At 67.8% G+C, this 21,183-nt stretch overlaps 13 protein-coding genes across 13 annotated transcripts; 5 read left to right on the top strand and 8 right to left on the bottom strand.

The window, feature by feature from the left end:
- The first annotated feature begins 975 nt into the window (after positions 1 to 975).
- V1510DRAFT_409065 (DASH complex subunit Dam1-domain-containing protein) lies at positions 976 to 1,841 on the top strand. The gene is made up of 3 exons (XM_066932522.1): positions 976 to 1,640; positions 1,671 to 1,722; positions 1,754 to 1,841. Exons 1-3 carry the CDS (start codon positions 1,362 to 1,364, stop codon positions 1,789 to 1,791), a joined length of 369 nt encoding a protein of 122 aa, XP_066791736.1. The 5' UTR covers positions 976 to 1,361; the 3' UTR covers positions 1,792 to 1,841.
- On the bottom strand, positions 1,784 to 2,290 carry V1510DRAFT_409067 (hit family 1). The gene is made up of 2 exons (XM_066932523.1): positions 2,222 to 2,290; positions 1,784 to 2,190 (listed from the first exon to the last, which is right to left on the bottom strand). The coding sequence occupies exons 1-2, from the start codon at positions 2,250 to 2,252 to the stop codon at positions 1,808 to 1,810; spliced, it is 414 nt and encodes a 137-aa protein (XP_066791737.1). The 5' UTR covers positions 2,253 to 2,290; the 3' UTR covers positions 1,784 to 1,807.
- Positions 2,291 to 2,411: 121 nt separating this feature from the next.
- Positions 2,412 to 4,187, bottom strand: V1510DRAFT_427739 (uncharacterized protein). The gene is made up of 2 exons (XM_066935226.1): positions 3,980 to 4,187; positions 2,412 to 3,946 (listed from the first exon to the last, which is right to left on the bottom strand). Exons 1-2 carry the CDS (start codon positions 4,176 to 4,178, stop codon positions 2,448 to 2,450), a joined length of 1,698 nt encoding a protein of 565 aa, XP_066791738.1. The 5' UTR covers positions 4,179 to 4,187; the 3' UTR covers positions 2,412 to 2,447.
- A 411-nt stretch (positions 4,188 to 4,598) lies between these two features.
- On the top strand, positions 4,599 to 5,245 carry V1510DRAFT_409070 (uncharacterized protein). The gene has a single exon (XM_066932524.1). The coding sequence runs from the start codon at positions 4,691 to 4,693 to the stop codon at positions 5,216 to 5,218; it is 528 nt and encodes a 175-aa protein (XP_066791739.1). The 5' UTR covers positions 4,599 to 4,690; the 3' UTR covers positions 5,219 to 5,245.
- Positions 5,246 to 5,333: 88 nt separating this feature from the next.
- Positions 5,334 to 9,118, bottom strand: V1510DRAFT_387856 (RecF/RecN/SMC; the record flags this gene model as incomplete). The annotated part of the gene is made up of 3 exons (XM_066931708.1): positions 5,334 to 8,687; positions 8,719 to 8,910; positions 8,942 to 9,118. The coding sequence occupies 3 exons, from the start codon at positions 9,116 to 9,118 to the stop codon at positions 5,358 to 5,360; spliced, it is 3,699 nt and encodes a 1,232-aa protein (XP_066791740.1). The 3' UTR covers positions 5,334 to 5,357.
- Positions 9,119 to 9,719: 601 nt separating this feature from the next.
- Positions 9,720 to 11,076, bottom strand: V1510DRAFT_371601 (DNA replication/checkpoint protein). Its single transcript, XM_066931484.1, has 2 exons — positions 10,722 to 11,076; positions 9,720 to 10,690 (listed from the first exon to the last, which is right to left on the bottom strand). Exons 1-2 carry the CDS (start codon positions 10,837 to 10,839, stop codon positions 9,741 to 9,743), a joined length of 1,068 nt encoding a protein of 355 aa, XP_066791741.1. The 5' UTR covers positions 10,840 to 11,076; the 3' UTR covers positions 9,720 to 9,740.
- On the top strand, positions 10,900 to 12,602 carry V1510DRAFT_1970 (DNA primase small subunit). Its single transcript, XM_066930455.1, has 3 exons — positions 10,900 to 11,140; positions 11,297 to 11,392; positions 11,424 to 12,602. The coding sequence occupies exons 1-3, from the start codon at positions 10,950 to 10,952 to the stop codon at positions 12,586 to 12,588; spliced, it is 1,452 nt and encodes a 483-aa protein (XP_066791742.1). The 5' UTR covers positions 10,900 to 10,949; the 3' UTR covers positions 12,589 to 12,602.
- Positions 12,425 to 13,650, bottom strand: V1510DRAFT_409075 (guanine-1-methyltransferase-domain-containing protein). The gene has a single exon (XM_066932525.1). The coding sequence runs from the start codon at positions 13,637 to 13,639 to the stop codon at positions 12,617 to 12,619; it is 1,023 nt and encodes a 340-aa protein (XP_066791743.1). The 5' UTR covers positions 13,640 to 13,650; the 3' UTR covers positions 12,425 to 12,616.
- A 184-nt stretch (positions 13,651 to 13,834) lies between these two features.
- V1510DRAFT_409077 (GRIM-19) lies at positions 13,835 to 14,369 on the top strand. The gene is made up of 2 exons (XM_066932526.1): positions 13,835 to 13,998; positions 14,042 to 14,369. Exons 1-2 carry the CDS (start codon positions 13,942 to 13,944, stop codon positions 14,240 to 14,242), a joined length of 258 nt encoding a protein of 85 aa, XP_066791744.1. The 5' UTR covers positions 13,835 to 13,941; the 3' UTR covers positions 14,243 to 14,369.
- On the bottom strand, positions 14,229 to 16,884 carry V1510DRAFT_409080 (glycoside hydrolase superfamily). Its single transcript, XM_066932527.1, has 3 exons — positions 16,222 to 16,884; positions 16,091 to 16,190; positions 14,229 to 16,059 (listed from the first exon to the last, which is right to left on the bottom strand). Exons 1-3 carry the CDS (start codon positions 16,503 to 16,505, stop codon positions 14,299 to 14,301), a joined length of 2,145 nt encoding a protein of 714 aa, XP_066791745.1. The 5' UTR covers positions 16,506 to 16,884; the 3' UTR covers positions 14,229 to 14,298.
- Positions 16,885 to 17,077: 193 nt separating this feature from the next.
- Positions 17,078 to 19,043, bottom strand: V1510DRAFT_409082 (proteasome regulatory subunit C-terminal-domain-containing protein). Its single transcript, XM_066932528.1, has 2 exons — positions 18,589 to 19,043; positions 17,078 to 18,492 (listed from the first exon to the last, which is right to left on the bottom strand). The coding sequence occupies exons 1-2, from the start codon at positions 18,686 to 18,688 to the stop codon at positions 17,120 to 17,122; spliced, it is 1,473 nt and encodes a 490-aa protein (XP_066791746.1). The 5' UTR covers positions 18,689 to 19,043; the 3' UTR covers positions 17,078 to 17,119.
- V1510DRAFT_2142 (uncharacterized protein) lies at positions 18,915 to 20,037 on the top strand. The gene is made up of 3 exons (XM_066930467.1): positions 18,915 to 19,552; positions 19,585 to 19,831; positions 19,864 to 20,037. Exons 1-3 carry the CDS (start codon positions 19,236 to 19,238, stop codon positions 19,897 to 19,899), a joined length of 600 nt encoding a protein of 199 aa, XP_066791747.1. The 5' UTR covers positions 18,915 to 19,235; the 3' UTR covers positions 19,900 to 20,037.
- V1510DRAFT_409086 (endoplasmic reticulum-based factor for assembly of V-ATPase-domain-containing protein) lies at positions 19,817 to 21,154 on the bottom strand. The gene is made up of 2 exons (XM_066932529.1): positions 20,329 to 21,154; positions 19,817 to 20,294 (listed from the first exon to the last, which is right to left on the bottom strand). Exons 1-2 carry the CDS (start codon positions 20,770 to 20,772, stop codon positions 19,902 to 19,904), a joined length of 837 nt encoding a protein of 278 aa, XP_066791748.1. The 5' UTR covers positions 20,773 to 21,154; the 3' UTR covers positions 19,817 to 19,901.
- Between the last annotated feature and the right edge of the window lie 29 nt (positions 21,155 to 21,183).

Consider the following 21,183-nt stretch of genomic DNA (forward strand, 5'->3'; position numbering starts at 1 on the left):
GGGCGACGCTCGCACGATAGAAAACAGCTGTTTGCTGAACCGTCTGCTCATGTACTGCCGTCAGTCCCGCCACAATTGCGCCCTACCTTCTGAGCCGCTTGCTGGGTGCGCGCGCAATTCTGCCGATCTCGTCTGACTCCCGGTCGGCTGTTGCGGAGAGCTGCGAGGCAGGAAGGTTGATGTGGTGCGGGCTGTTCTTTCTTCAAGATGGAGGAATTATCGCCGTCAATCTTGGTCGCTAGTTACTTGTTCCCCTTGCACCGCCCTCCACAGCGCAACAACGGCGCACGCGGGCCACGCGACGACGCCACGATTGCGGGATGCGGCGCTGCTGGCTGCTGGCCGGCGCGTGCGGCTCGCGCGGCTCGCGCGGCGCGCGCAAGCTGCCGGCCGGTCTCGCTGCCGGCGGGTCTGCCGACGGGGCGCGGATGGCCGCGGATGGCCACGGCTGGCCGCGGATGCCCCGGCCGGGCCCCGACGGCCTGCGGCTAGCTGCGGCCACACGCACCTGGTCGTCTACGTCCGGCCAGCCGTGTCGCAGCCGCCGGTCGCTGTCTACGCTGACTGCCGGCCACTGCCAGCCGAGCCGACGCGGCCCAGTGGCCTGCGCCGCACGTAGAGGCCACAGCCGTCCACTACGAGCCATCGGTCTAAATTAAGACACACTAGGGGGCTACGAGATTACGGTCTCCTGTAGGTCCGGTAGCCGCGGGGTTAGACTGCAGTGGCCGCTAGACCAGTGGTGCATACGCGAGTCTCTGACGGCTGACAAGGCGGTGCGGCTGGGTTAGTGGCCAGGTGCGTTGCCACACGGCGGCGGAGACCACAGCGGACCCCGTGGCGACGCCAGTGGCGAGACAGAGGCGGAGCCGGCGCTGCGCCCGCTGTCCAGAGGCCGTCCGCTGCGGGTCTCCGTGACTGCGCCACAGGCCGGTCTTTGTGTGTTTGTGCTACCTCGTGTCGCACATCCCGTCTAGCGTGTTTGGGCATACGTCACTCGGACCACTGCTACGTGTCCGCGGCTGGCCGGGCACGGCGGCTGAGCCCGCTTGATAGGCCTGGGGTGCTGATTGGCTGTGGTGCTCTTGGCACGGTGGTGGCTAGCACACAGCCAGTGCAGCACTCCAGACGCGGTCCCGCGTCTGCTGCTGCGTCCACTGAGTCAGCGGCACAGTCCACAGATCGCGCCGCCGACCCGTCGAGCCGAATCCTACTGCCGGGCGTCGACGGACTGCTTGCAGTTGCTCCAGACGATGCTGATCGCCGGTCGCCACATGCCGGTGGCCGCCGCGCCGCGCCGCGCCGCCGTAGTGCCAAAGTAAACACAGCAAAATCGCGTCGCGTGTTTACGTCCCGCAACAATGTCTCGTCCCCATCCTACGTCGAGGCCGACCACGCCGCTGCGGCCAACCACGCCGCTCCGGCGGAGCAACTCGCGTGCCCGGCCGGCCGGCGTCGGCGCGCTGCCGCTGGACGCGCTGGCGCCGGCGTTCGCCGAGCTCAACAGCTCGCTGATCGACCTCGACGCCAACTTCCAGTACGTCGAGATGGTCCAGGACAGTCTCGCCCGGTTCTCGGAGTCGTTTGCGGCGTTTCTCTACGGGCTCGAGGTCAACGCGTGGTGCGTCGACTTTGAGGAGGTACGTGGGCGCGCGGGCGCGCTGACGCAGGCACCGACCGCGGACTCGTTTGCCCGATTTGCCGAGCAGGAGCGGCTCGCGCGTAAGTGGAACTCGGGACGCGCTGACGGCAGGCGAGGCCGCGCAGGCCGGCGCAGAGCAGACAGAGTAGACAGCTACGCAATATATTACTCCAGACGGGCCTTGAGCTCCTCAAACGTCTTCTTGATCTCGTCCATGGACGAGCCCTTGGCGTTCCAGCGCACGCCCAGGCCCTCGGCCTCGGACGGCTTCGGGATGATGTGCAGATGGACGTGGTCGACCTGCTGGTGCGCCAGCCGGCCGTTGTTCTGCAGCAGGTTGTACTGGAACTCGGGGTCGCCATTGCCAAGCGCCTTAGCGATCTTCTTGGCCGTAGGCAGCATCTCGGCGAGCTGGTCGTCCGGGATGTCGTGCATTTTCATGGCGTGGTGTTTGGGGATCACCAGCGCGTGGCCGTCCGAGAGCGCGCCAATGTCAAGGAACGCGAGGACCTTGGTGCTCTCGTAGAGCTTGAAGCACGGGATTTCGCCTGCGGTTAGCGCGTCCGGCGGCCGACGTACCCTGGATGATTTTGCAGAAGATGCACGACATGATGGATTGCGTTGGAAACGGGTGCGGGCAGGCTGGGCGGGAGGCGCGGAAGGCGTGCGGGCGCGGCGCCGCACGGTGTGCGGCGGTCCCTAGCGCGAGGGCGCCAGGCAGCGCCGCATGTGGTGCGGCTCGTACCGCGCCGCACGCTACGCGGCTTTCTCATGTGCACCGCCGCACACCGTGCGGCTCTCTATTCTATTTACATTCCACGCCATACACGGCGTGGACGTCCGCGAGCGTCGGTGGCCGCGCCGCCGGCAGCGGCCCGACCCACGCCTCGTTGCACAACCGGACCATCTCCTCGTAGGGCACACTGTTGGCCACACGCAGCCGATGATTCCGCTCCGTCAGCACGGTCGACTCGTTGTAGAGATACCGCAGACGCAAGTGGATCACGCGTGTCAGCAGGCCCTCGTCCACGTGGACGCCCATGCTCTGCCAGCGTCGCACGAGCTGTATGCCCTCCCACGGCGTCGCCGTGCGCAGAAACGAGTGCGACACAAGCGCGCGCACAGCATTCGGGCCCAGCAGCCGCCGCAACGGATGCTCGTCGTCGAGCGCTGCCTGCGGCGCCCCCCGCCTCTTGTACAGCCGGCGCGGCGACTCGGGCGAGTATACGTCGATAAGCCAGCACGTGAGCGTCGCCAGATCGCCGACGCTACGCTCGGCAAACTGCGCGCGCTTGATGACCTCCGTCCACGTCTCGGGGTTGACGTTGCCGCCGTGCTCAAGGCAGCGGGCGAGCGTAGAGACCGCCGTGCCCAGCGCCGTCGGCGAATTCTTGCCGCGCTGGCCGGCCCGCCGCGACGGCAGCGCCGCCCTGCGCAGCTCAGACGCGGTCAGCGCCTCGACGTCGTGGCCGCGCTGGATCAGCCCGTCCAGCACGCCGGCCGTGTGTGTCCAGTTGCCGGCCCGCGCGCTCGACCGCACCGCGATGTTCCACGTCTCGGCGCAGTCTTGGCCGGCCGCCTGCAGCTGCGCGTGCATGGTCGCCACAAAGTCGTCCAGGCCGTTGTGGTAGAGTCCCGCCAGCAGGCCTGTGGTCACGGCACGGTCGTAGTGTTCGTCATAGATCGCCAGCTTGTCCAGCAGGTCGCGCGCCTGGCTCGGGTCCCGCGTGCACGCGACGTTCATGAAATGCCGCAGCGTGGCCGCGGTCGGCAGCTGCTGGCTCGCCAGAAGCTTGCTGATGTGCCGCTCGATCCGCGGCAGCGACCGCGTGCCGACGACCATGCGCTCGTACAGGAGCGGGCCCGGCGCGCACCCGACGGCGGCCATGGCTCTCTGCAGCTCGGACTGTCGGACACGGCCGGTCGAGTACAGACCGGCCCAGAACGTCTCTGGGATCATGGCCGGGTCCGGCAGCCAGCCAAGACAGCGCAGCAGCCGGTCCCGGGTGTAGTCGGCCGCCACGTAATCGCCGACGATGGCCATGGTCGACCCTGCCAGAGTCGTGTGGTGGCCAACGTGCCGACCGAGCCAGGCCAGCGACTGCTCGAATATGGCCGGCCGCTGCTGCGCCAACAGCCGCAGCGCGCTGTTGGCCGACCGGCTGTCGATCGGCGCCTCGTTGGCCTCCATCAATGCAGTATGCGCGTCCATGATCGCGCTGTCGTCGCCGTTTTCGCGGACGAGGGGCTTCATGACTGTTTCGTAGATATCGTACACTCTCTGGCCGCCCTGCATGCGCCAGTCTGGGGTCAGCGCCAGAAAGCCGCAGTACTTACGCGGAGTCACCTCGCCAGAGTCCGGGCCCGCTGGCCGCGGCCTGCTGCCGCGGTCGCTGAGAGTCCGTATGAGCTGTGGGTGCCGTTGGCCGGGCCGGACGGCGGCCACACACGCCGGCGGCGCACACAGGCGTCCCAGCGGCGTCCCTGAGGCCCGTGCGACCCGTGCCAGCGCTGCTGCGCTCGCTCGACCGCTCATGCCGCTGTCGCGCTTGTAGTTGCGCCGTCTGGCGCTGCGCCGGCGGCAGAAAAAGTGGTGATAGCCGGGTAACAGACGCCGCCGTTAACCGGCGGCCGGCGCCCAGACCTGCAAGCATGGCCTCGTCTCCCGGGCTGTCGGCACCCCGTCCGGCTCGGGCTGTGCCCGGGGCCGGCGGGCCGCCGCTGAACGTTGACTGCGCGATTTGTCTGATGCCGCTCGAGGAGAGCACGACGGCGACGACCCGGCCGTGCGGCCACCGATGGGACCTGATCTGCATCTCCAAGTGGCTGGAGGTGTCTGTACACCGCAGCTGCCCGCTCTGCAAGGCGGCTGTGCGGCACATCGAGCTGGTGTCGGCGGGCGAGCCGGTGACGATTCCGGTGGGGCCGGCGGCCGACGCCGCGAGCGGAACGGCCACGCCCGAGGCCGTGGCCGGCGCGCTGGCGTCAGAGGCCCGCACGGCCGCCCTGGTCGCTCGCGACAGCGTGCTCGATAACAAGTACGTGCTGATGCTCGACCGCCGGCGGTACGTGTACCGGAATCGGCTGCGCGCGTGCTACATCGGATCAAATCCGTACTCGCAGTACCGGCCGCTGCGGCCGGCCGCGGTCCAGCAGCGGCTGCTGTCCAAGGCACGGGCGTTCATCCGGCGCGAGCTAGCCGTGTTCCCGTTCCTGTCCGGCGCGGACGTGCGGACGCCGGTGACGACGTCGCGGCAGATCGAGTTCGTGACGGCGTACACGCTGGCGCTGCTGCGGCTGGTCGACACCGAGACCGTGTCGGGCGCTCGGGCGGCCGCTGGCCTGCTGGGCGACTACCTGGGCCAGCACACTGCGCTGTTTCTACACGAGCTGCGGGCGTTCCTGCGGTCGCCTTTCGAGACCGTAGCGCAGTACGACCGGGTGGTGCAGTACCGGACCGGCCGCGGCGACGGCACGCCCCTGGCGGACGTGTCGGCGGCGACGGTCGCAGCGAACCTGCGGGCGCTGGGCGCAGACCCCGTGGCGGCTGGACCGCGGCGGACGAGAGAAAGATAGACTAAAGTACAGGAGCGAACATAAGACAAAACAGAGGGTGAGCCGCGCGCGGTGCGGCTGAGCGCCGCGCGCTGTGCGGCTCCACGCCGCGCCGCACGGCGTGCGGCGCCGCGCCTCCCGCGCACCCGCCCACCACCGCCTACATGTACTCGCGGTTCTGGATCGTGATGCTCTTGGTCATGCTGTTGACCTTGTAGATGCCCACGAGCTGCTGGGCCAGCTCAAACATGTTGTTCCGCAGCGAGATCACGATGAACTGGGCGTTCTTGGTGCGCTCCTTGATGTAGTTGGCCACGATGGACACGTTGCGGAAGTCGAGCGCCGCGTCGATCTCGTCCATCACGTACAGCGGCGTCGGCTTGTAGTGGTGCAGCGCAAAGACCAGCGCCAGCGAGCTCAGCGTCTTCTCGCCGCCCGACAGGTTGGAGATGTTCTTCCAGCTCTTCTTGGGCGGCATGACGCTGAACAGGATGCCCTCCGAGAACGGGTCCAGGCTGTCGACGAGCTCGAGCTCGGCGTTGCCGCCCATGGTGATCATCTGGTACATCTCCTTGAGCTTGATGGAGATCTGGCTGAAGCCGGCCATGAACTGGTCGAGCCGCTTCTTGCGCAGGTCGTCGTAGCGCGCCTTGGCGGTGTCGCGCTGGTCGACGGCGTCGCGCAGGCTCACGCTGCGCTCGTCGTACTCGGCCTGGCGCCGGCGGTAGTCGTCCAGCACCGAGAGGTCGATGTGGGTGTTGTCGAACTTGTCCTCGAGCAGCGCGATCTCGGACTTGAGCGCGTTCTTGTCGAGCCCGGCGAGCTCGTCCGCGCTCAGCTCGGCCAGCTCGGTCGGCTGGCCGTCGCCGACGTCCTGCATGGCCAGCTCGCGCAGCTTGTCGGTCCAGTGGCGCAGCTTGGCCTTGCTCTCCTTCAGGTTCTTCTGGTGGCCGTCGAGGCTGTTGCGGGTCTCGAGCTCGGCCGCGCGCAGGCCGTTGAGCTCCTTCTTGTACGCGTCGAGCTCCGCCTTGAGCGCGGCGAGCTCCTCCTCCTTCTCCTCGACGGCGAAGGCCGAGTCCGTGCTCGTGCGCTCGACGTCCTGCGCCTTGAGCCGGGCCTTGCCGAGCTCGGCGGCGACCTGCTCGAGCTCGCCGTCGACCGCGGCCAGCTCGCGCGTCGACGTCTCGATGATCTTGTTCTGCTTGGTGGCCTCCTTCAGGGACTTGGCGCGCGAGAGCTCCGAGTTGGAGATCCGGTCCGTGCGGATCTCGATCTGCTGCAGGATGCTGTCGACCTTGGCCTTCTGCAGCCGCATCTTGACGCCGCCGACCTCCATGATCTGCTCCTCGAGGTCCTCGATCTCGCGCTCGATCCCGGCCGTCTTGTCGCGCAGGCCCTCGATCTCGAGCTCGATCTGGCACAGCTTGGCCTCGATGCTCTGGGTCTCGGCGTCCGTGTCGGACGACGCGCGCAGCTGGGCCTTCTTGTCCTTGAGCTGCTGCTGCGCGTCGACGTAGTGCGTGCCCAGCGCCTGGATCTCGAGCTCGCACTTGCTGAGCTTGAGCTCGAGCTCGGGCTTGTCCTTCTGCAGCCCGTGCAGCGCGTCCTCCATCTGGTTGAACCGCTGCTGGAGCTCCTTGAAGTGGCCCTCGGCCTCGGCGGCCTCGGCCTCGACCTGGGCGAGCGCGGCCTCGGAGACCTCGGACGTGAGCGACGCGCGCATGAGCCCGCGCGCGACGCGCGTGCCGCCGCCGGACATGGTGCCGGACTTGTCGATGAGCTTGCCGTCGAGCGTGACCACGCGCCAGCGCTTCTTGCCGTACGCGATGCGGTTGGCCTGCGCCATGTCGGCCGCGACGAGCGTGTCCTGGAGGACGCTGTAGAACGCGGGCGCGAAGCGCGGGTCCTTGGGGCGCACGAGGTCAAACAGCCGCGGCACGTTCTCGGGCGTGGCGATCGGGCCCAGGTCCCGCTTGGGCAGCTTCTCGAGCAGGATGAAGATCGCGCGGCCGAGGTTGTTCTTGCGCAGGTAGTCGATGCACGCCTGGCCGGTCTCGACGGTGTCGGTGACCATGTTGTTGAGCGCCGGGCACGCGGTCGAGATGGCGACGTCGTAGCGCTCGTCGATGGCGCCGAGGTTGCCGAGCCGGCCGTGGAAGCCCGCGATGCGGCCCGAGTCGTTGAGCCGCATGAGGCTCGTCACGACGTTGCCCTGGTTCTGCGACGCGGCGTACGCCTGGCGCGCGTCGTCCGCGCGCTGGCGGACGCCGTAGAGCGCGCTGCGCGTCTGCTCGAGCTCCGTCTCGGCCGCCGCGCACTCGTCCTCGCCGAGCGCGATCTGCCGGGCGACGTGCTTGATCTGCTGCTCGAGCTCGACGCGCTCCTGCTCCTTGGCGCGGCCCGTGCGCTTGACCTCCTGCACGCGCTCCTCCTGCTCGTCGAGCGCGGCCTGGTCCGCGGCCTTCTTGTCGACCAGGATCTGGAGCTCCTTCTTGGCCACGGCCTGCGCCGACAGCGCCGAGTTGATCTTCTCGTTCCACGGCACCAGCAGCTTCTTCTTCTGCTCGATCTGGTCCGAGAACACGCTCGTCTTCTCCTCGAGCGACTCCTTGATGGCGTCCAGCTGCGCGTTCTCGGCCACGAGGCTCTGCTTGAGCTCGTCCAGCTCGCGCCGCAGCTTGGCGATCTCCTCCTCGTAGTCGGTCGTCCACGACGACGACGAGCCCGTTGCCAGCCGCGCGCCCGCGATCGTCTTGGCCAGCTTCTCCTGCTTGGCCTGCACGTGCTTCTGCTTCTCGGTCAGGTGCACGACGTCCCGCTCGTACTTGGCCAGCGCCTTGGCCGACGTCTTGGCCGTGCTCCTGATGGCCTCGAGCGCCTGCTGCGCGGCCGCGTGCCGCTGCTCGAGCCCGCCCAGGTCCGCCGCGCTGCCCTGGTGCTGCTCCTGCTCGGCCGCGAGCTTGGCCTGCAGCTCGCCCACGAGCTGCTGCGACAGCTCGATGTTCTGCCGGCAGTCGCTCAGGTACACCTGGTACAGCGCCGACTTCTTGAGCGTCAGGCTGTTCTGGTCCTGCAGGTACTCGATCACCGTGTTCTTGCTGGCTTCGAGCGCGTCCTTCTCCTTCTCGACCAGCGCCAGCCGCGACTGCTTCTCGGCGCAGACGTCGTTCTGCGCGCGCAGCTCGACCTCGGTCTCCTCGATCATGCTCTTGTAGCGCGCCGTGCCGATGATGTCCTCGAGGTACTCGAGCAGCCCGTCGTCGTTGTCGCCCTGGGCCTTGGGCTTCATCTGCGCGATGCTCTCGACCTCGCCCTGGAGGATCAGGAAGCGCTTGTGGTCGAGGTCGATGCCGCGGTCGCGCAGCAGCGTCGTGACCTCGGTGAAGCTGCTCTCGCGGCCGTTGATCGTGTACCGCGAGGTCGAGTTGCGGAACGCCTTGCGGCAGATGACGAGGCCCGAGTCGGGCACCGGCACGGTCGAGCCGTCGGGCTGGGGTCAGCGGGGCCGCGGCAACACGTACGTTGTCCAGCACGTCCTCGAAGTAGACCTCGACGCTGCAGAACGGCAGGTCCGGGTGCGCTGCCGAGTTGTGGATCAGCGCCGAGAGCTTGCCCTGGCGCATTTTGTTGGCTCGGAAGCCAAAGACAAACAGCAGCGAGTCGATCACGTTGGACTTGCCCGAGCCGTTGGGGCCGACCACGGCCGAGAACGACTGCGGTCAGCGCCGCCGCGCACCTACTTACGCTGTGGAACGGCCCGATCTCCTGCACGCCGGCGTAGGACTTGAAGTTGTTGAGCACCAGCCGGGTGATCACCAGACGCTGCACCGGCACCGCCGGCGGCTCCGGCTCCGCCTTGACGGCGCGCAGCGGCGTGGCCTGGGGGTGCGCGCCGAGCCCGACGACGTCGAGCGCCGGCATGGGCGTCACGTTGCCGATCTCGGCCAGCGGCACGCTCGCGATCTTCTCGGACTTGACCTTGAGCCCGGACCCGCTGCCGGCGACGAACGCGTTTTCGCGGTCGTACGGCGACTCCATCGTCAGCGCCTGCAGCGAGCGCTGCACCTGCTGGCTCGGCGTCGTCGGCGAGCGCACCGCTGCGCGCGGCGACCGCGCCGACGCGGCTCTGGCGGGCGTGTTGGGCACGCTCTCCCGGTACGAGTTTTCGACGTCCTCGTCGTCCGACGACTCGATCCGCGCGCGGGGCGCGCGCCGCCGGCCGACCTGCGGCTTGGTCTCTGCGGCGGCGGCCGGCATGCGCCGCACGCGGCCGCCGGTTCGTGTAGCTCTCTCCATGGTGTCGCGCTGATGTTGTGGTGCGGTGCGCGTCGCGGGGAGTTTTGGCAACAGCGGTTGCCATGGCAACGACGCGACGCGCGGTCACGTGGCTGGGGCCGGCGTGCCGCCGCACGGCGTGCGGCGCCGCCGGCAGAGCCGCACGGCATGCGGCGCGTCGCCCGCGCAGCCGCACCGCGCGGGCGCGTCGCTCGTGCCACCGCAGCCGCACCCCGTGCGGCGCACTCTTGCAACTTGTCCATTCTGTCTACCGGCGGCGAAACGCCCGCTGCTTGTGTCCCTTGTAGCCTACGTTGTGCAGCTTCAGGCGCTGGAAATTGTCCGTCTTGCGCGCCATCGACGTCTCGGCCGACGACAGGCGCCCCGAGGTCGGCGACCGCGGCCCGCGCGGCACGATCTCGGCAAACTCCTCGTCGAGCGAGGCCGCGCGCACCTCGCGCGGCACCTCGTCCTCCTCGTCGATCGCAGCCAGCGCGTCGGTGTTGGTCACGCTCGCCGGCACCGGCCGCAGGATGCGCCGCTTGGTCGTGCGCTTCTGGGTGCCCTTCTTGACGTAGGCGCGCGGCTGGTCGGCCGCGCGCTCCGCGACCGTCGCCGCGTCGTCCTCGCGCGTCTCGCCCAGGTGGTAGTCGTTGTCCTCGAGCTCGCGCATCACGGCCTCCTCCTCGGCGTACACGTCGTCCTGCATCTGGCGCAGCTCGGCCAGCATCGCCGTCAGGCTGCGCGAGGTCTTGCGCGGCCTCAGCGGCGACGGCGTCTGCCGGAACGCCGCCGCGGACGCAAAGTACGCCGACGGCGTCGCCGAGCCGGGCGTCCGCGGCGACGACACGGCCTGCTTGGTCGGCGTCGTCAGGACGGCCTCGCGGCGGCCCGACGGCGGCGTCGGCATTTCCGGCGACGCCTCGATGTCGAAGATCCCCAGCACCCGGCCGTTGGCCTGCGGCGTCGGCCCGATCACCATCGGCGACCGGCGCCGCACCGCCGGCGAGCTGTCGGGCTCCGCGTGCTCGTCCGACCGCACCGGCGTCTGCAGCTGCTCGGCGCCGGTCCGCCGGCGCTTCGTCGGCGTCTGGAACGCGCTCTGCGCCGCCCCGTCGTCCGCCCGGCTGCTCGGCCGGCTCTCGGGGCTCGTCCGCACCGGCGACGCCGGCCGCTTGGCCTGCTCCTTGGCCCGGTGGTACGCCTTGTACTTTGCCGCTGCCGTCAGCTCGCTCTGCCGGCCACTCACCCATCTCCGCGTTGTCCCGGATGTCCTGCTTGCCCGGCGCACGGCCGTGCTCCTCGCGGAACGCGTACTCCCACGCCTTGATGGCCGCGCGCAGCGAGTTCTCGTTGTCTGGGGCCATCGTGTCGGTGGCTAGGTGCGCCGTGAGCGCGTAAAGTACGGTGCGGCGCGTCGCGTCACATTAATTTTTCGGTTTTTCGCGTTTCGCCGCTCGTAGACCAACCGGCCACCATGCCTCACTCCGAAGCCGACAACGCCGACATGACCGTGGAGAGCTCGCCGGGCCGGTCGTCGCCTGCGACGACGCCGTCGGCCGAGCACAGCATCAAGGAAGAGGGCGATGGGCGGAAGCTGGACGACATTTTCAACGACGATTTCGACGACGTGGACATGCTGGACGCCGGTGCCGAGGCCGAGCTTGTGTGAGTGAGACGGCCGGCGGCCGGGCACGGCTGCTGGCGGCGCCGGGGTCGCTGGCAGGCCTGGGCGGCGGCCGGTGGCCTCTGGTGGCTCCCGGCGGTCGCCGGCGGCCTCTGGCGGCCTCGCAGCCCGCCTTTGCCGAGCACGCTGACAGGCAGCAAACTCGAGGCCCGCACGACCAAAACCGAGGACGGCTTCGAGGGCATCACGCCCGAGCTCATGCGCGTGTTCTACCAGCGTCTCTTCCCGTTCAAGTGCGTCCTTTGCCGGCCCCGCTGACCCCAGGGACCTCTTTCTCTGGCTCAACCACTTTCCGGCAGCCACCACGTCGTTCACGAACCGCGAGATCGCGTTCACGCTCCAGAACGGGGTCTACGTGCGGTACAACTCGTTTGCGTCGCACGACGCGCTCAAGCAGGAGGTCCTCAAGCTGAACCCGCAGCGGTTCGAGATCGGGCCCGTCTACACGGCCAACCCGCGGGACCGCAAATCGATCCGCAAGGCCGCGTTCAAGCCGCTCGAGAAGGAGCTCGTGTTCGACATCGACATGACGGACTACGACGACGTGCGCACGTGCTGCAGCGGCGCGGCGATCTGCAACAAGTGCTGGAAGTACATCACGGTGGCAATCGAGATCCTCGACAAGACGCTGCGCGACGACTTTGGGTTCAAGCACATCCTGTGGGTGTACTCGGGCCGGCGCGGCGCGCACGCGTGGGTCTGCGACAAGCGCGCGCGGGTGCTGGACGACAGCCGGCGGCGGGCAATCGCGGCGTACCTGGACGTCGTGCGCGGCGGCGCCAACGCCGGCAAGAAGGTCAACGTGCGGCGGCCGCTGCACCCCGCGCTCGCGCGCAGCCTCAACACGCTGCGCGACCGGTTCGGGCAGATCGTGCTGGTCGAGCAGGACCCGTGGCGGGGCGAGGACAACATCAAGCGGCTGCTGTCGCTGCTGCCGGACCGCGCGTTCGGGGTCGAGCTGGCCAAGCAGTGGGAGCACGACCCGCAGCGGCCGAGCCTGGCCAAGTGGCGCGACATGGACGAGCTCGCCGAGAAGGGCGTGTCCAAGACGCTGACCGGCAAGGCGCTGCGCGAGGCCAAGCAGGACATCGTGTTCGAGTACCTGTACCCGCGGCTGGACGCGGAGGTGTCCAAGCACCTCAACCACCTGCTCAAGTCGCCGTTCTGCGTGCACCCCAAGACCGGCCGCGTCTGCGTCACGATCGACGCGCGCGACCCCGGCAAGTTCGACCCGATGGCCGTGCCCACGGTCGCGCAGCTGCTCAACGAGATCGACAGCTACGCCGGCGACGACGTGCCCGACTTCGAGAAGACGTCGCTGGCGCCGTACCTCCGGCAGTTCCACAGCTTCGTGGCCGGGCTGATGAAGGACGAGATGCGCGACAAGCGCCAGCGCGACAAGGCGGCCGGCGAAGATTTGAATTTCTAGGCGTTCTGGTATCGTACAATGCGTTGGTCTACAGGCTCTCCACGGCGTCCTCGAACGCGGCCGAGTCCGAGTCGTCGGGCCGCTGGCGGCGGCGCGTGCGCGCGCTCTCGAAGCCCTCCTGCTTGCGCGCGGGGATCGCGGCCTCGAACGCGGCCTTCCAGTCGCGCACCTCGAGCCACTTGAGCATGATCTCGACGACGTGGTTCGTGGTCAGCACCTTGCGGCCCGAGATCTTGATGTAGTCCGAGATCGGCAGCCGCGCCGTCGCGATCTGCTGCTTCTCGGCCTTGTCCCGGCACAGGTTCTTGTACCGGCCCTTGTCGACGATGCCGCCGACGACGTACGTCTTGTTGTCGTCGAGCGTTTCGAGCGTGTTGTCCGAGTCGGACGAGAGGTAGACCCAGTTGGCGCGGTCGGCCTCGGGCACGACGTAGTCCTCGCTCGAGATCGCGACGCCCTTCCACTGCTTGTACTGGCCCTTGAGCGCGCCCTCGAACCGCTCGAGCAGCTGGCCGTTGAGCGACGACACCGCGAGCCTGGCCGGCACGGCCGCGCGCCGGTTCTCCGAGTAGCACCGCGTGACCTGCGCCGACAGCGAGATCCGCTCCTTCTCCGTCATCAGCTCGTCGAAGCCGCAGTCGAGCAGGAACGTGATCGGCGCGGGCTCGCGCGTGGCGTCCAGCCGCGGGCGCTTGCGCTCGTCGTTGGGCTGCCGCTCGTCGTCCGAGTCGCCGGCCTCGCGCTTGTCGGCTCTCTTTTGCTTGCGCTTCTGCTTGCGCTGCTGGTTGCGCTCGTCCTTGCCCTCGAGCCACTTGCGCTTGCGCTCCTCGCGCTTCCACGCGTTGCGCGACATGCCGTCGGGCGGCGGCGGCCGGGGCTTGCGGGGGATGGGCGAGTCGGCGGAGGCCGCGGCGGTCGGCGAGGCCGCGGCGGGCGCGTCGGCGGCCGGGGCGGCCGCGGCGGGCGCCACCGGCGCACCCGCGCCCGTGGCGACGGCCGCCGCAGTCTCGGCGGCCGCCGCAGGCGCCGTGATTTGAGCGCTGTCTGCCATCGTGCTGATCTGGCGGATCAGAAAAATCTGCAGTCAGGGGCTGGGATCAGCCGCCGGCGGTGTCACCCCCGCGCGGCCGGCGCCGCCGCACGCCGTCGCCACAATGTCACCCCCGCGCGGCCGGCGCCGCCGCACCCCGTCGCCACAATGTCACCCGCGCCGTGCGGCTCGCCGCCCCGCCGCACCAGCAATGTCACCCCCGTCGCTGCCTAATCCTACGCACTGATTGGCCCACAACCCATGCACCACGCCAGACGAAAAACTGCAGCCGTCCTTACTCTCGGCCACTCGAATTCTACACCATGGTCAACGCTCAGGATCTGCCTCCGCGCGGAGGATACTCGGACATTCAATGGAAGGTAAGCGCCGTCCGCCGCCGTCCCCGGCCCCGCTCACGCCCAGCGCAACCTGCCCTCGCGCGGCTTCCGTCCGTCCATCTACCTCGCCCTCATCGGCGGCCTCACCGCCGTCAGCCTGATTCCCATGACCATGGGCATCCGCGAGCGGAGAGAGCTCACGCGCGAGAAGATGTGGTCGCGCATCCACATCACGCCGCTGCTGATGGCCGAGGACGACCGCAAGCTTGTCGCCGAGTCGAAGTAGCGGCCGCATGGCGTCCGCCCCAGTGTATCAATAAATCAGCATTCAATGTATGGACTCTACGCCTGGCAGGCCGTCTCGCACGGCGTCGGCGCCGTCAGCGGCGTCTGGTTGCCGCGCATGCCCACGATCTTGATCGACTGCCTGCCGTCGTCGTGCCACCAGTACAGCCGCTGGCCGGTGCGGTCGAGGTCCCAGCGGCCCGACGAGGCCTCGACGAGGATGTCGCCGTTGGGGAAGTGGTAGTCGGGCACGTAGACCTCGGTGGGCGCGCCCTCCTTGGCGGGCTCGTCCGCGTAGACGACCAGGCTGAACGTCGCCGTGAGGAGGTCGAACCCGCACGCCTGCGGCACGCCGACCGTGTGCAGCGGCGACGGCCGGATGAACGCCTCGGACGCGCGCGTGCCGGCGACCGCGGAGATGTCCGCGCCCGTCTCGGCGTACGCGTACGGCTTGGACGCGGCCAGCCGGACCGAGCCGGGCGTGTCGACGCCGGCGTGGTTGCGCAGGTCCGACAGACTCCAGAGGCTCAGGTCCTCGCCGTTCCACGAGTCGCCCCACTGGTGCGTGTTGACCGCGGTGTACGCCCACCAGGTGACGTGCAGCCCGTTGTCCTCGACCGCGAAGCAGTTGGCGTCCATCGCGCGGATCTGCGCCTGGTAGTCGCCGTCCGAGTACGCCTTCTTGTCGTCCATGTCGTACGGAATGCCCAGCTCGCCCATGATGCACGGCACGTCCGGGCCGATGCGCTCGACGCCCTCCTTGCGGATCGCGGCCAGCTGGTCGCGCAGGCAGTTGCGGATCGACGTCTCGCCGAACCGCAGCGCGAACATCGGCGACAGGTACCGCCCGCGCAGCACCCCGATCACGTCCACGTTCCACCAGCGCGACCAGTGCTTGCGGATCAGCGTCAGCCCGTCGTAGAAGTGCGGCGAGTACACCATCTGGGGGAACTTGGCGCCGAGCTTCTCCAGGTGCGGCGGCACGTCGAACGCGGGCGGCTGCATGAACAGCAGCATGTCGGGCACGATCTGGCGCATGCGCGTGGCGAACCGGACCCAGTACGGCACAAAGTACCGGTCCATGCCGTCGCCGTGGCCGACCTTGGTGCCGTCCGCGGCCATCGTAAAGTGGTCCGGCCGCAGCAGCGTGCCGTCGTCGGGGTTCCACACGCCATGCTGCGCCCACAGGCACGTGCCCAGCTTCCAGCCGTCGTCGCGCTGCCAGCCGTACCGCGAGTCGTCGTAGTCGGCCGGCAGCCACGCCGAGTCGCCCTCCGAGTTGACGACCTGGGACCCGGTCTTGTACGAGCCAAACGAGCCGAATCCGAACGTGGGCACATCCAGCGTGTAGCCGCTGCCGAGCTTCATCGAGTCCAGCGCCGTTGGCGACGTGTACGACTGCAGTTTCTGCGTGGCCGGGTACGTTGTCAGGTCGGCATGGCCGATCAGGCCCAGGAACGGCTCGTTCATGGTCTCCCAGCCGAGGATCGTGCGCCCGTCGAGCTCGCCGTGGGCGTACACGCGCTCGGCAAAGTACGCGATGGCCGCCAGGAAGTGGTCCTGCAGATAGTCCTGGATGTTGACGCCGTCGAGGATGGCCCGCGGCGCAAAGTCGCGGCCGGCAAAGAACAGCGTGAACATGACCTGGCACGCCAGCCGGTCGTAGTTGGTGGGCCACATCATCTTCGGGAACGACTCGGGCTCCGGCCACATGTTGTGGACGAGCGCGGCCTGCGTCGTGGCGAACTTGTGCGGGTTCAGGCCCGCGGCGTACAGCGTCCACATGGGCGCACCCGACCCGCCGCTGAAGCGGCTCCACTGCTGTCAGCGTGGCCCCGCCGATACGTACCACGTCCTGGTGCGGGTCCATGTACACAAAGAAGCCGTGGGCCTTGATCTTGAGCAGGACCTGGATCGTGAAGTCGATGAAGGCCTCGTCGTACTTGCCGCTGCCGTCAGCGCGCCCACCCCACCACTTACGGGCCGGCGTGCTCGAGCGCCTCCCACGTGTAGACGTAGCGCAGCGTGTTGAAGCCCCAGCTGCGGATGCGCTTGAGATGGCTGTCGGCGTCCTCGAGCGCGAACGGCCGGCCGACGAACGAGACCGTGTCGCCCTCGAAGAACTGGTCGCTCATGTGCGACCGCACGTCGGGCGTCTGCGGCAGCTTCGAGTCGGCTGCGAGGTTGACGCCGCGGAGCGTGACGACCCGGTTGTGGTCGTCACGGAACTGGCCGGCGTCGTCGATTCTGAGCGCGTAGACCATCGTGGATCTGGCTGTGCGTCAGCGCTGCTAGAGGGTTGCCTCAGGGGGCCGTCGACAGTGCCGCCGCAGCCGGCGACGCGGCCGGTCGTGTGCGTCTGCGCAATCGCCGACACGGCCGGCCTATCGACTGGCGCGTGGACGCGCCAACAGCCGCCAATCGCCTCGCGCACCTTGTTTGACGTGAACTCGCTGGGCGTGCCGCTCGCCTGCCGATGCTCTGCCTCCGCTGTCTCCTGTAACCCCGGTGTGCCGGGCCGTGTGTCAAGTCTGGTTTGACAGCCGACGACGGTTTCGTTAACCCCAGCCAGCAGACAGATTAAGGTTTATCGGGCTGGGTGATAGATTGGGAGAAATACGAATACGAGGTGCGCGGGTTGGGTCGAGCCGCGCGGTCGAGCCGGGTCGCGGCGCGGGTCGGTGCGGCGCGGGTCGGTGCGGCGCGGAGCCGTGCGGGTCATGGCAGCGCTGAGCCGCGCGGCGTGCGGCGCGCGCACGGACAGCCACGCGTGGCCGCGGGTGGCCCGCCGCAGCGGCAGCACGCCGCCCCTCGTCCGCCGCCCTCGCCTCTCTGCTCTCCAGTGAATGATGTATGATGATATAGTTACATGGGACGATCACAGACCGTCAAAGTCGCCGTCGTCGTCCTCCATGTCTCCCTCCTGGATCTCGGACGCGAGCTCCTTCTCGCGCTCGCGCGCCTCCTCCACGTTCTTGAGCTCGACCCGGTGCTGGTTCATCGGGTACCGCATGGCCTTGACCGACTCCTCGTGCAGGCTCAGACAGAACTTGATGCGGTCGTGGAACGCCACCGACGGCTCCGGCGTCGAGTACACGTCCAGGATCTCCTTGCTCTGCATGAAGCCCTTCTCGTGGTCGACCGTCGCCTCGATCACGTCGTCGCGGATCGCCTTGGCCACAATGTACTCGGCAGACTCCTCGCTGTCGAGATGCAGGCGGATGCACATGTCGCGCAGCGAGATCTTCGAGTACGACAGGCTCATCATGCGGATGCCCGTCTTGATCACGTTCTGCCGCAGGCGCAGGATCAGCATGTACGTCTCGTCCTTCTTGAACGCGGCCGCGTACTTGGCAATCGTCTCCGAGAACTGGGGCACGTCGCCCACGCGCACGGCCTTGACCAGGTCCACGTACGGCGTCAGCGCCTTCTCCAGCACCGGCTCGCGGAACAGCGACCGCTCCGGAATGTCGCCCATCAGCAGCTCGATGATGATCTTGAGCTTGTTGGCGGCCTGCACAAAGCCCGCCGCGTGCGTCGTCTGCGGCGCCTTGCGGATCGCGCCAATCAGGTTCTCGTTCGCCGCGGTGTAGTCCAGCTGGATCACCTTGATGCGTCCGACGTAGTACAGGTACCGCGCCGTCACCGAGTTCGTCGCCGTCGTCGGGAACGTCGTCTTGAGAACGAGCTGGTTCGCCTGGGACACCGACTGCGTCTTGAGGTAGTTGCGCAGCAGCAGCGTCGTCAGCATCGCCTGCGTCTCGGCGTCGTGCCGCAGCGTCGCCGTGCGCAGCGCCGCAAGCAGCTTCGGCCGGATCGCCACAAACGTGCCGTCCAGCTCGTGCGCATGCTCGTAGTAGAACCACACTTTCGCCGCCAGCGAGTCCAGCGTGCGCCGGTTGTACGCCCGCAGGATGTCCACCACCGCGTCCGTGAAGCCCACAAACGCCTTGGCCGCACCCTGGTCCAGAAGGAACACCTGCACCAGCAGCAGCACGTAGATGTCCACCTCGGGGAGCACCGCGGCGGCCTTGTCCGCGTCTGTCGTGCTCACCACCCGCTCGATGACCTCCGAGATCATCGCCGCCGACTTGTGCGACGGCGCCCCGTACGTCTCTTCCACCACCGACGCCAGGATGTCCGCCGTCAGCCCGCGCCGCAGGCCCCCGAGCCCGCGAAGCGCGCGCACCGCAAACCGCGGCTCGAAGCTCTGCGCCGCACGCTCAAGGAACCCGAAGTTCTGCTTAATGTCTGTCCGTCAGCCCCGCTCGCCGTCGGCCATCGCCTGCCAATGCCATCCGTCGGTAGCCGGCCACCGCCAGCCTGGCCGCCTTGCCCTCTGCTTACCTGAGAGGATGATCGTGGCCTTCTCCTCAGCCGATCTTTCGACCGGTGACGCCTTGGCGTCCACATCCATCATCTGCTCGTCCTTCGTTTCGGCACTCATCTTCAATCAGACACCGCAGACCTGGCGCTTATCTCGGTTGATCGATCGGAGAACGAAGCGACCTTGGGTGGAAGCGTCTAGATATGGTTGGAATATCTAGGTAGTGCCGTAGCAAGTGTCGGTGGCCGGCTAGGTGGAGGTGAGCTCAGACCCGCGGGTGGTGGTTTTGCGTGCTTGGGGCTGCAGGTCTCACGCCGCGCGACGGTTACAGCGGTTCAGGCACGGTCTCGGTCGCACGCGGCAGGACGCCCGCCGGCCGCCCACCGGCGACCATCTCGCCCCCGTCTGCTCTACGGCCCACTGCAGTCACGCTGCGCAGTGGCCGCAGCTGCGATCGATCGCGGGGTCCAGTGGCGGGCGAGCGCTCCAACGGCGCCGCCGTGCGCACGTTAGGCGACGCCTCTTGCGGCGCGTCTCGTGACACCTGCCGCCATAACCGCACCAACGCACGCGTTTTCCGCCATAAACGCGGGCTCTTCGTGCACGAGCGCGCCCGTTTGTTTCCCTTCGACGCGTTCAAGGTCTTCAGCGGATACCGGTCTTCGCCATGACCGAGCTGGACTCTATCGTGGACTCGATCTTCCAAACATGCGAGTCGCTGTCATCGCTCAAGTTCCGGCACTCGTCTGTCTTCACAGATGCCGTGCTCAAGCGGTCGCAAATTACGCCGGTCATCCGTGACGCCGAGCCCGAAGAGCGCCGGCTCTTCACTATCGGGACCAAGGACGGCGCCCGATACGTGCAGTCGGTCGGCCCGCGGGCCGGGGACGACATGCGTGCCTCTGGAGTACCCGGGCTGGGTGACGACGGCGACGCAGACATCGAGGGCATCTGCACCGAGCTCGAGCGTCTGATCAAGATCTAGTAAGTCGCCGTAGAGACCGTGCTGACGGCAGCCCCGCGGCCACTGAGATCAGCGACCGGGTGGCGTACCTGCGGGAGCGGGCCGCAGTCGTCCTCGGCGAGATTGGCGAGGTCGAGGCGCGCGTGGAGCACCAGCGAGAGCAGCTCAACACACTACACTCGGCCACGAACGACGCCTACGGAGCTGGCCGGGACGACGAGGCCCCAGCTGAGTCGGTTGCGCACGAGCAGGCCCGGATAGCTGCGCTGGAGCGCGCGCTTGCGCAGGAACAGGAAAAGGTACATTGATGCTAAGGGGCGCGCTGACGCAGATCCGAGACCTGGACGAGCAGCTGATGCGATACTGAGGTCAGGCGCGCACAGCGCGCAGTTCGGTGGTGGCCACGACCTCCTTGACCTCGGGCCGCAGCCGTTCCTCGCGCTTGGCCTCCTCTTGCCGCTGCAGGTAGCCCATGTAGAGGGCGACCTCAGCCACGAGGACGACGAGTGCCGACGACAACGCGAGCAGTAGACGCGCGCCGGTGTTGAGGCTGGTGGCCCAGGTCCAGGCGGCAAACGCGACCGATGCGACCGAGAACAGGACATTGATGATGACCGAGATCTGGTTCTTGAGCTCTTTCTTGTCAAACGGCTCGAGGAACGACGCCGAGAGCTCGGGTACGGCAGACGCGATCATGGCCTGGTACTCCTTTTCGGCGAGCTGGACGCGCAGCCGCTGCATGTGGGCCTCGTACTCGGGGTTCTGGTGTCAGATTGTAACCAGCACGTCCAATTACCTTCTCCTTAACGGGCTTGGGGGGCACGTAGACCTCAGTGCCGCGGACGAGGGCGGCGAGCGTGAACTTCTCGTCGACGGCTTGCAGCTCGACGGCGAGCTTGGCGAGCATCCGGTGGCTGACCGCCGGACCGAGTGGCACGGCGGTGCCAGTGCGGTCTTCGTAGACACGCGCGGCCTCGCGGATGTGGTCGGTGCAGACGAGTTTCATGGCTGGCCGTTGAGGACGGTGCCAGTCTGTGGATAAGTCCCGGCGGAGCGAGTCCGGACATAGTCCGGACCCGGTGACCGGACCCGTGACCGCCGTTCTACCGCCGCGCGCTAGCTCGTCCCCGCCAGACCCGCAGGAGGCCCGCAGCAGACTGCAGCCGCTCACAGCTAGCCCGCAGCCGACTGCAGCCCGCGCCCAGCGCGCTGGCTGCGGCGCACTGCCTCGCTTGCCCATACCCTTGTGCCCGCCTCTGCCGATCACAAGTCACCGATCACGCTGGCACATCTACATCACACTATCACACATGTGCCCTAACTCGCCCTCTCTCTATCCGCTCGGCCACTATCGCTTCTCTGCCACGTCCGGCGGGCTCCGCCAGGCGCCCCCGGCTCACAAACTCACAGAACACAGCAGAACTTCGGTTTGGCTACCCCTAATTATAACCACAACTAACTTACAACTAGCTCATTAGCGAAACAGTGTGACCACCGAAGCCGTCGGTACGTGGCCCTCAGAGCCGCTCGTTCGTCGGAACTCCTCTTGTGGTTCATTCCTCCCTTTTTTCGTTTCCTTCCTTGCCATCAACAAAAATCTTTGGTAAATCAAAGATTTTTTCCTTTTAACCTGTTAGCTTTTTTCCCTTTC

The sequence above is a fragment of the Dipodascopsis tothii genome (assembly GCF_038497935.1).
Source record: "Dipodascopsis tothii strain CBS 759.85 unplaced genomic scaffold V1510scaffold_1, whole genome shotgun sequence".
Lineage (NCBI taxonomy): Eukaryota > Fungi > Ascomycota > Lipomycetes > Lipomycetales > Lipomycetaceae > Neoaidaea > Neoaidaea tothii.